At 43.6% G+C, this 10,917-nt stretch overlaps 1 protein-coding gene across 5 annotated transcripts in view; it reads right to left on the reverse strand.

Moving 5' to 3' along the window:
* Nucleotides 1-1,392: 1,392 nt before the first annotated feature.
* The window catches only part of LOC143149532 (uncharacterized), a 122,607-nt gene continuing 113,082 nt past the window's right edge, over nt 1,393-10,917 (reverse strand). For 4 of the 5 annotated variants that reach the window (XM_076316993.1, XM_076316994.1, XM_076316995.1 and 1 more), the window contains 4 exons: nt 10,885-10,917; nt 10,615-10,762; nt 10,225-10,412; nt 1,393-10,153 (listed from right to left, as the gene is read on the reverse strand). The exon at nt 10,885-10,917 is cut by the window's right edge and continues 128 nt beyond it. In XM_076316993.1, the coding sequence (XP_076173108.1) occupies nt 10,075-10,153; nt 10,225-10,412; nt 10,615-10,762; nt 10,885-10,917 (448 nt within the window). In that variant the 3' untranslated portion in view covers nt 1,393-10,074. The remainder of the gene's footprint in view (nt 10,154-10,224; nt 10,413-10,614; nt 10,763-10,884) is intronic. The other variant, XR_012992813.1, reaches the window with a different exon arrangement.

The following is a 10,917-nucleotide window of genomic DNA, read 5'->3' on the forward strand; positions in this document are numbered from 1 at the left end:
AGAAGAAGTGAAAAAAAGAAGAAAAAAAAATAGAAAAAAAACCACGAGAGAATACAAATCGCTCCCGGTGGATCCCTCGATCGCCTCGATACACGCTCGATCCATCGAGGAGCGAGAACCGAATCGCTCCCGATTCGTATTCGTGTCTCTCTCTCTCTCTTTCGCGCGCGAGTATCTCTCGGCGCGCATGCGCGTTATCGTCGGTTCCATTAGGTATGTACACGCGATCGAAGAGTCGTTATCGATCAACGATCGTAACCCCGAAACACTAATCGCGCGATCGGCGAACACACAAATCCTCTTCGCACCGTTTCGCGTCAATCTCTTCTTCCTTCCGCTCGTTTCTCTTTCTCCGAGTTACTGTCTGTCTCGTACCCTCTCTCGTTATTTATTTATTTATTTATTAATTTTTTTTTTCTTTTTTTTGTTCGCTTAAATCCTCTGGTTTTTTCGCTTAACGATTAAACACGTAGAAATTGGAGAATAAAAAAAGGGGGCGGGAGGAGCCAACGTCGTCGCGGCGTCCGTTCCTCGCAGGACTCGCGGCCATATTGGATTCGATCGTTTGTTTTTTTTTTTCATTTTTTTTTCATCGTTTTCGTCGATCGTTCAGCCGACAGTGATCGTCGCGATCGTTTCGATTACCTTCCCGTTTTATTCGCTTTGTATACCTCGTCGCCATTTTTTTTTCTCTTCCCTTTGCCCCATTTCTTTTCTTTTCTTTTTCTGTTCTACAACGCCGCGATTCCGGCGCAGGATCGTCGCGAACGCCGCCACGGCTTTCCTTACGCAATACTTCACATAAAAACGTTTTTTTTTTTTTTCGTCGTTAGATTACTAAACAGTCGAGTCGAAAAATAATATCGAGACGGCCTCGTTCACGCGCTCTCACCGACTATACTCGCTCTCTCCACGCTTTTCGCATTTTCACTCGTGTTCCACGGAACAGTCTCAACTTAGGATCACTCGAGTGCGGACCGAGCGTTTGAATATTCCATTGGGGCCGGGTGTGTGGTGGGGGTAAGAGGGGCGGGACCAACCCTGTTCTGCGTTCGTTTGTTCCGTTTTAGTGTAATTGGAGGGCAGTCGATCGACCCTTTATTCGTTCGGAAGGTCGAAGTATTTCGTTCGAGCGAAATTATCATTCGGAGCACTCGAAGTTTCGTCCAGTCGTTTTCTCGTCGTGTTTCGACCCTCGTGTTTCCGAATAAAGGGTCGATTTTCTATTCTTTGTTCTGTTTTTTTTCCCTTTCTTTTTTTCTCTCTCTACGCGATTCAAGTTCGAAGACCGCGAAGAACTCTTCGGTTCGTTCGGGACCATTTTTGGGGTTCGTTGATCCCGGAGAATAATCCCTTACCGGTGTCGACACGGGCATTGGGCTGAAATTCACGGCACCGTTAATAAAATTATCCGACGTTAAACAATTAACCGCCCCGTCGCGCACGTCGCTCGTTTTCACCCTTGTATCTCGATTCTCTTATTTTTTTCTTTTATTTGTCTTCGCGCACGCATTCGACATAATAATCCTTTTGGAGAACAGACTATGTTTTTCTTTTTTTTGTGTTTTTTAAATAGAACGACGCAACATCGAAGCATTATCGTCACACATTTTCGCTTTGATAATTTATTCGTTAAACAGTCTTAAAATTGAAGATAAAGTTAATCAATCATTTAAAGCGATTACACCCTATGGTTACAACCTTTTTTTTCCTCTTTTTTTATTCTTCTAATAAAGACGGGACGATGATAAGTGTCGGAATGATTGTTTTATTACTGATTGAAGTGGATACTTAATAGTTCGGACAATAAAGAGTGCCGGTAGAAGATTTGTAAGATTCGAAAACTTGCTCTCAGGCCATTTCAATCCTCGAGCGATCGAAAGAAAGACTTTTTTTTTTTTAATGTATTCACCAACAGACACGCACACGAAACACAGTCACACCTCGTTAACAATTGTGTCGATTAACGATAATATTAATTTTTTTCTGCTTAGCTATATATATATACATGTATATGTATATGTATATATGCATATATATATACACACATATATATATATATATTTATATATTTATATAATGTAACACGATGATATAGGCTTGATATGGCGGTGGCACACGTTTACTAAACCGTTTTTCTTTTCATTTATTCCTCTCTACTTTCTCCTGTTGCTCCCCCTTCGTCTCTGTCCCGACTCAGCCATCGTCGAAACAAAACTCGTTGTCATTGTAACTGGCAAATTGTAGCCGCGGGAACGAAAGCTCTCCGAAATGATTAATTTCGAGTCTCTTGCAAAGGTAGACATTTTTTCCATTTCGGTTTCGTGCTCTCCGAATTTGTAATTCAAGTCTCCGCGGAACCGAAGATTCGTGCAAAAAAAAAACGAAGCAAGGATCACTTCGATTATCGTCTCTGGTATCTGGCTTTGAACCAGCCTCGTTCGATTGTCTGGATTCGTCCCTCGTTAAAGGATTTCCAACTCTCGGAGAGTCTTCGCGCTCGGCTTCCTTTAGCACCTTTAAACGTCCCTCTTCTGTTTCGTTTAAACAGCTTTCAACGAGGTATCGAGACGCTCCTCCGCCATTTATTTACCTTTCCGTGTACTCGAAGATAAATAACGGTTTCGAAAGAGGTAGAAGAAGATTTCGATATTATCGCGAAGCCGTGATCGCGATAATTGCAACACGGCGTTAAAATCACCGATTTTCCACCGATCTCGATTTGTTTTCCCGAATCTCCTCATCGAAACATCCCTCTGAAAACTGGCCAATGGACATCTCGAATCTCCGATCGCAATAATTAGAATATCGCTTCTATCAACGTTCTCGATTCTTATCCTCACATCTCCTTATCTTGTTACAAAGCGAACAGTGAACTCTCGAACCTCTGGAACCACTCTACACACGTTCACTGGTAATTACAATAATTGCAATCTCGTGTTCTCTAACCATCTCGATTCTTATTCCCACATCTCTTCATCTTGTTACAAAGCGAACCTCTCGAACCTCTAGAACGACTCTACACACGTTCACTGGTAATTACAACAATAATAGCAACCTCGCGTTCTCCAACGATCTGCGATTCTAATTCCCACACCTCCTAATCGAAACATCCCTCTACGAAGTGGCCAGTGGAGGGTCTCGAATCTCGAATGTATCTACACGCTACATTTATCCTATTGTGTCCGAGTCGGGGCCAAGAGATGCCAGAGGAAGGTATTTTTCTCCGACTGAACGCAGTCGTTTGGTCGTTCGCACAGTGTAGACAAGCGAACGAGGTGTAATCGACCCTCGATGGTCGTCTACACTGCGCACGATTCGATTGCCCCTTCGATTCCGGCGTAATCTGGTATTTCGTTAAATCGTTAGAGTTCCCAAGTGATGATAAGTCTTCAAGAGGGTTGAGTTACTTTTTTTTTCTCTCTCTCTCTCTCTCTTTTGTTTTTCTCTCGCGACAGGGGCTCGCGTTGTCCGCGCACAGAGACCGAACAGGGAGAAAAGTGTCTCGCGTACCAGCAACGAGAAAGAACGCATTATCGACAAAATTTAAAGAGGGCATCTTCATCTTTCCATTTTAAGTATTAACGATAAAATTTTACACTTTCAACATGTCACTTAACTCTCCGTACGGCAGACACGACATATATATGTATAGTTTCATTTTTGTTTATGTATATATATATATAATATGTATACAGCGAGCGAGAGGCGGTCGAGGAGCGCGTCGTTCAATTTTTTTTTTCCAATTCCCATTCGCGAGAGGCTGCGATACGGATATCCTGCGGTGAAAATCGTGTGGTTCTCCACGGAGTTACAAGTGTGTGTGTGTGTGTGTGTGTGTGTGTGTATATATATACATACAGATAATTATATATTCTTTAAAATCATTTATAAATACTAATTGTATTAATAAATAATTTACGTATATAGATAATTATACATTCTTTAGAATTATTTATAAATACTCATGTATTCACAAATAATTTACATATATAAATAATTGTATATACTTTAGAATTATTCATAAATACCTACGTATTCACAAATGATTTACATATATAGATAATTATGTATTCTTTAGAATTATTTACAAATACTTGTGTACTCATAAATAATTCATATATATTTATATACACACACACGCATACTTCGTTCTTGTTTCGTTTCAACTCGCAAGCACGAGTGAACGACGCGCTTCGTCCGCGTCGCTCCGCGAATTGCTTCGAATTCGCGAAAAATCTTTGCGGCCCAGGACGTTCGACCGGAAGTAAACGAAAATAACTCGCGACGAAAACGATTCGCGCGTCGTTCCCCACCGACGACTGGACGCGTCCCCCCAGGGTTCGCGGGCACGGTTCCCCCCTATTGGTTCGAGATCCCGGGCCTAATTTTGCAACGAATCGTGCACCGGGGACGTTCTAGCGTTCGGTACGGTTTAGACTTGATGGGTTTGCTCGAGAAAAATTCGTGTTGCGATAATTATTATACCTATGTTATACACGTATTACAGGGTGTATTATTTCGCTCTAGAACTACTAGTCGTTACGCGGGATAGAAATGGGTGCGGAACCAGAGCGGGCACAGGTGTGTGTTGTAGCGGGGGACCACGACTAGCAGGGCCATCGAAGAAACGTCGACTTAATTTACAAAAACGACTCGTTTCCCTCTGTTTTTCGCTTCGTTCTTCGGCGTCGTGCTTTTCAACGCACAGCTAGCTCCACGGTGGCGTTCTTTCCGCGAGGAACACGGATCACACGTGGAAGGAATGATTTCCAATGTTTCGTGTACTGTGGCGAGTTGGAAAGATGTCATCTGGCAGGGATCGCGGACCGTACTGGGTCAGACATTGCTCCAGGTTGTCCACGCTCTCCTTACGTAGGTGGTACCACATCCCCTTCGTTCGGATGACATCTTTCCAGCTCCCTACAGTACACAGAAAGAAATTTTTCGTTAGTGGCTGAGTAAGGGATTACGTTTCTCTCGTATACACTAGCTTCTGCCCACGAGGAGAACGGATTCTGCGTGGAAAGAATACGTAGCGCGGTACGAAAAGATTTTGAATGTTTCGTGTACTGTGGCGAGTTGGAAAGATGTCATCTGGCAGGAATCGCGGACCGTACTGGGTCAGACGTTTTATTTGAAGGCAAACATTGCTCCAGGCTGTCTACATTCTCCTTGATCCAAATTACATCTTTCCAACTATCTACAGTACATACAAACAAATTCTCTATTAATGGAAAAAGGAGTTATATTCGTACATCTAGAGGATAGAAAAACAGGAATACCTTTACCAAAGGAAAGAAACGAAGGAAGGGACGATATACTTTCCTCCTAGAAAGAATGCCAAAGTATAGCTAGCCAGACTGCCACAACGTTGGATGATTCCTAGCGTAAATCTCACAGACGCCAGCTACGAGGTAACCTCTCGTTTCTTTCATTTCTTACCAAATAGTTCCACTTAATTTCCTTCTTCTTCCAAAGTGTCCGCTACAATAGTTATTTACTCGTAGATGGAGCCTGCTGGCGGATCGTCGGCCACGAGTCAATCCTTCGAAGCACAGTTAAACATCTAAAATCGATGGAAAACGATGAAAAGCAAAGAACAGATCGATCCATACGCTTAATTACCAGACGGGATACATTGACAGTCCTACCATGAAAACTTGCGTCGTGTTATTTTTCATTCTTTCACGGTGGTTCGAAAGGATATCCCACCGTGCGCGTTAAAAAGGGTGGGACATTTTTTTTTAATCCACCATGCTCCGAAGAGTTAACTCGTACTTGGCAGTCAACGTGTCAACGATCCTGTAATCCCCTGCTGTTCCGATGTCGACCATTTTCGTTGCTGGTCATCTCACGTTACGATCCTCCGTAACAGGAACGACCACGTGAGATAAATATCCCATGGGGAGGCTGGCTCTCGTCTAAGGGAGAGTATTATAGTCTTCTCGAGGCAACTGGTCAGGCAACCGATACAACAACGATGTCTCTACGTCCTCGCGCGTCCATCCTCGTCGGAAGAACTGTCCTCCCGTCGATTGTCGCTCCTCCTCCGGGACAATCGTTCCCTGGTCGCTGTCCTGGACGCGTTCTCGAAGACGCACGAAGAAAACGCTTCGGTGAGGGAGGATTTCGTACGAATCGGTTATAACTGTGTTCTCGCGACCACGATCGGGATGGGAGATCATTGGACACGATGATCGATAAACATCGAGTGAGTTTCCTGGAGATAGAGGAACTGAAATTTCCCTTCTGTTTTTTTTTCTTTTTTTTTTTCTTTTTTTTCGTTAACAACCTGCTCTGCTCGCTCGAAACGCACAGTGTGTGTTTAACCCGATATCACCACCTCGATGCATCCGTCCTTGTTATTGTACCTAGCAAAAATATTTTCGGATGAAAATTAAACGGTTCGAAGACGAAATTAAGCGTTGTTAATTTTTCTACAGATAGAGACGCAAAGGACGCACCAAGGTCAACTTTGTTCTTTCAAATCGTACGTTTTTCGAGCGCGATGTCGAGGAACGGTCACCTCGGGAGACATTTTAATTCGAGTATTTCTAAAAGAGTAACGTTGGCTCCGTTTTGTTTCTCTCTCGAGATCGAAACAACGATTCTCTTCCATCGTGTAACGTATCGTCAGCCATTGTAGTCGCTTTGGATAGTTTCTTGGCAATATTCTGAACTGAACTATCACTCGAACCAACGATTCTTCGACGTTGTTGCTTTCTTGGAGAGAGTCTCGAGTTACGTGGAATAATGCGATAAAAAATGTACGATTCTTTAAAAAGAAACCAAATTGATCTTCGCGAGTTATTTAAGTCTCTGTCTACGTAAAGATCGATAACGATCTGAATACGTTTCACTCGAAATCGTTCAACTTGTATCCGAAATGTTTTTCGCTACAGTCAAAAGTAGACGATGCAATTCGAGATTGAGTATCGAGCAGAACACTCTGCGTATCGTTATCGAAAATTCCCAAAACGATAAAGGTAATATCTAGCCAACGGAGATTACGAGCTACTCCTAGCTGCAGAATCCTCGATGTCCTCGCAGCAAAAATCCTTACAATTACTGTACACGAGCGCGTGTAATTGAAAACGAAACGTGCCTCGAATCTCAATCATCGAACGGTCCGGACGAATATTTTCGTAACCGTATCCGAGTCTCGGCTACCTATATGATGTATACATATATATATACGTACGTATGCTTGGCTATGTACACGGATAAAGATTTCGCAACAGTTTCAACAAATCTTCGATATCTATATCGTTATCAGTCGACGAACAAAAGCTTCGTAACAATCTCCATAAACATCTGCACGGCTGTCAACGTAAAATAGACACGTACCAAGGTGATCCAGGCTGAGAAACTATATGGAACTCGTTCCCATGGGTCAACAGTCTCTATACGTTTCGTGATTAATCGTAGGCTCGGGTAAATACCAATCGCGATCGTAAATCACTAATAATAATTATGCTACAACTGTGTACACGTGTTTTTTCGCTTTTCTTTTTTCGTCCGCGTTACGTTTATATACACGACGATCGCACGTAACAACGATCACGCGATCGTTAACGAAACGAAACGACGACGAATCGTCTCGAATCGACACGGGCGTCATTTCACGCCACACGGTTACGCGCGAGTACGTTCTACCATCGTTATTTAGTAATTTTCATCCACGAATTCGTCGCTTCTACGTTACGGGATAATTCTATAAAACGACGTAACAAGTCCGCGATCAAAATTCACAACGCGACGAACACTTCCCGACCCTTGAATGCACACTTTATTTATTTTAATTTTTTCTTACGTACGAACGTTGTCGTGTGTTTTTAATTTATTCTGAAAATTGTAATCGGTGGTGTCCACTCGTTCGTAACGGGTAAAACGATTATTCTTTCTTTGTAATTTTCGAGTGCAAAAAAAAAAAAAGAAAAGAAGAGAAAAATGTCTGCATTCAAGGGTCGGTAGGGCCTCGAGGAAAATAGCTCGCCGACGTTCCCTTCGTGCGTCCCCCTTTTATTAACGCATCGCAAGCACATCGAGCGACGCGCCGGTTGCGCGAATTCGTTCGTTTTTTTTATTGTCATCTTGAAAGCTAATCGACACCACGACTCCCGAAAGCTTCCTCCTTCGAATACCGAAACCACCCTGGCCTTGTTGTTCGCGCACGCGACATTCCGTGGGTTGTTCACAGGGGTAGCGTTTATCATCCTACGGGATTCAATCATCTACGAAACGATCACCTACACCGTATCGATTTCTCTCGTTCTCCTTTTGTTCTCGGTTCCCTTCGATCGGAGCTCTAACGCTCGTCAGTTACAACGACGATCATTTGGACCCGGTGACGAAAAATCCAATATAAAAAAAAAAAAAAAAAAAAAAAAAAACATTGGTAAATTGGGAGGAGGTGGGAAAAAAAAAATAGTACGTGCTCGTCGTCGTCTCCTTCCATTTTGTCGTCACGAGGACGATGGATGTGGATCGACGATTGGAGGGAGTTAACGACGTTGTTGGACTCGATGGTGACTTTCTGGAGCTTTTTCCTGGATCGTGGAACGCGAAGAAAGAAATCGGTCCTCCGGTTTTGCTTATTTTTTTTTTTTCCAAAGAATACGACTATCGTAAGAATACGACTATCGTAAGAATACGACTATCGTAAGAATACGACTATCGTAAGTATACGACTATCGTAAAAATACGACTATCGTAAGTATACGACTATCGTACTACGACTACGTTCGTTCCAAGCGTAAGTTGATTCGACACTCTCCCTCGATTCGTGGAAAGATCACGGAGGAACGATTTATTTCCCCGTCGACTTGATCGTCACGTTCGTCGAGAACGATCGTTCTCAACGAACGCGACGAATTTGGCCATACCACGATTAAAATCCCCGTATAACCTGGACGAAGAACAAACTGCCACCCTTACGTCGTGTTTCACCATCTACCACGTGTTCTCGCGTCGACCAACGATCGTCTTTAGTATATTTTCTTCTTCTTCGGCGTTGCTCCGCGAATAGACAACGAAAGGAAATCCGCTGGTACGAAACTCGACGTCACGAAGATCGATTAACATTGATTTCCATTGATCGTATAATATTCCATTGATCGTTGATCAACAACGTCGACGCGTCGTCCTCCACGTTTGTTGGAAACGGAGCATCCCCGTTGGATTCTGAGACATGCAACCAACTGGTCTACCGAAAAAAAACTACCTAGATTCTAGTCGTAACAATTGTACCTGATCCCCCACGGACGCTCCGTTTCGATTGTTTCTGGTTAATTGAACCGACGCGCGCATCGTGGATCGTCGAGTTTCGTGGAATCACACCGATCGTTTTCGATCGAATTCGCGAACGACTTCGAACACGGACGGTTCACGAAGTTTTCTCACGTGCATGCATCGCCCGAAGACGCCATTGTTCGCAGTTTACGCGAAACCACGGAAAATACGTCTTCACGGACACCAGTCGCCGCTGATGGCGCTCTACAACGATCAAAGTAATCATTCTGTCCGTCCCCCGAGGAAGATTCCATTGACGTGTCCTCGGAACAATCCCCTCGGTGATAACGGTCAGCCTCGTTTATTGTACGATAATTCTTTAAACGAGGCTAACCACAGTGTCACACTGAACGATCCTCCTTCGGGCCGATTCCGTTGGGATTTTCGCAAGGGCGACGTGCTTGGATGATGATACCGTGATGGATATGATGAATGACGAAGAGATGATGGTAAAATGGACGACGATGAATAATCGCGACGATTCCGATGGATTGTTTTTTTTTTGCGAATGATGGATGAACGACACAGGGGGATGCTGTCTGTCGGTATTGTCGCTGTTGGAATCGATGAGGTATTCTCTGTTGACTGTTGGTTGGTTGGTTGGTTGTTTTTTTTTTTTGTTTTGTTCACTCTCTCTCTAAGACTCTAGAAATGCTCTAGACTGCCTCTACGGTTGCGTGTGTTTGTGTGTGTGCACATGACAACATCGAAGAAACGAAGAGAGACCGAATTTTTCTTTCTTTCTACACCGTAATTAACCGTAGGCGGTCCTCGAGGTACTTATCTGCTATCCCGTTGTTGGGGCTTCGGCTGGTCTCGTTTACTTCGCGATTCCGTTCCGTTCGGTGTCTTCGTTCTCCTGGAGAATGAAAGAAGATCGATTTGCGGTTACCGTTGTAACGTATATTGATCGCGATCGATCCGACTTACGAATGAGCGCAGCTGTCACCGTTCGTTGTCGCTGGCCGCGGGGAACTCGAATCGCTGCAACGATCGTTCATTGTTGCTTCTTCGTCGTCGTCGTCGTCGGATGTTTCCAAAACTTTCGTGAGCAGCTGCGGTGTTCCCTCCGAGCCCGTCGAACCGGACTCTATCGTCAACTCGATGCTCTTTTCATCCTGCGGCATAACATTTCCGTTAGATAGAACGACACAAAACAATTCGAAGCTGAGAAATAGATGGGATATTTTATTTTATCCAATTCCGTGAACAGAACGACACGAAACGGATATACGGATATAATTTATTTTAATTTTTCACGGTGGTCAATGAGAAACAAAAGGAATTTTCTTCTTTCTCTCTTCGCCACGAATCGATTACCTCTTTCTTCAGCTTCTCCAGTAGCCTCTTCCTATCTGCCTTCAACTGATCCGCTTGTACAGATTGGGCGCTGGTTTTTATCCCGGAATGTTCCAGCAAAGCTAGATGCGCGTCCTTCTCGGAGACTGCAGCTTTTAAAGCTTCCCGTCTGTCATCGAAATGAAACTTTACTAACGAATTCTCAACGAACTTGTAACAATCGTCGAGCGTATGAAATATGATTAATAAGGTCCTCGATCGAATACGGTTGTCAAATTCTTTTCTACTCACTTCACTTGACGGAGATCCTCGAGCTGTACGGTT

Source organism: Ptiloglossa arizonensis, chromosome 7 (genome assembly GCF_051014685.1).
Source record: "Ptiloglossa arizonensis isolate GNS036 chromosome 7, iyPtiAriz1_principal, whole genome shotgun sequence".
Taxonomy (NCBI): domain Eukaryota; kingdom Metazoa; phylum Arthropoda; class Insecta; order Hymenoptera; family Colletidae; genus Ptiloglossa; species Ptiloglossa arizonensis.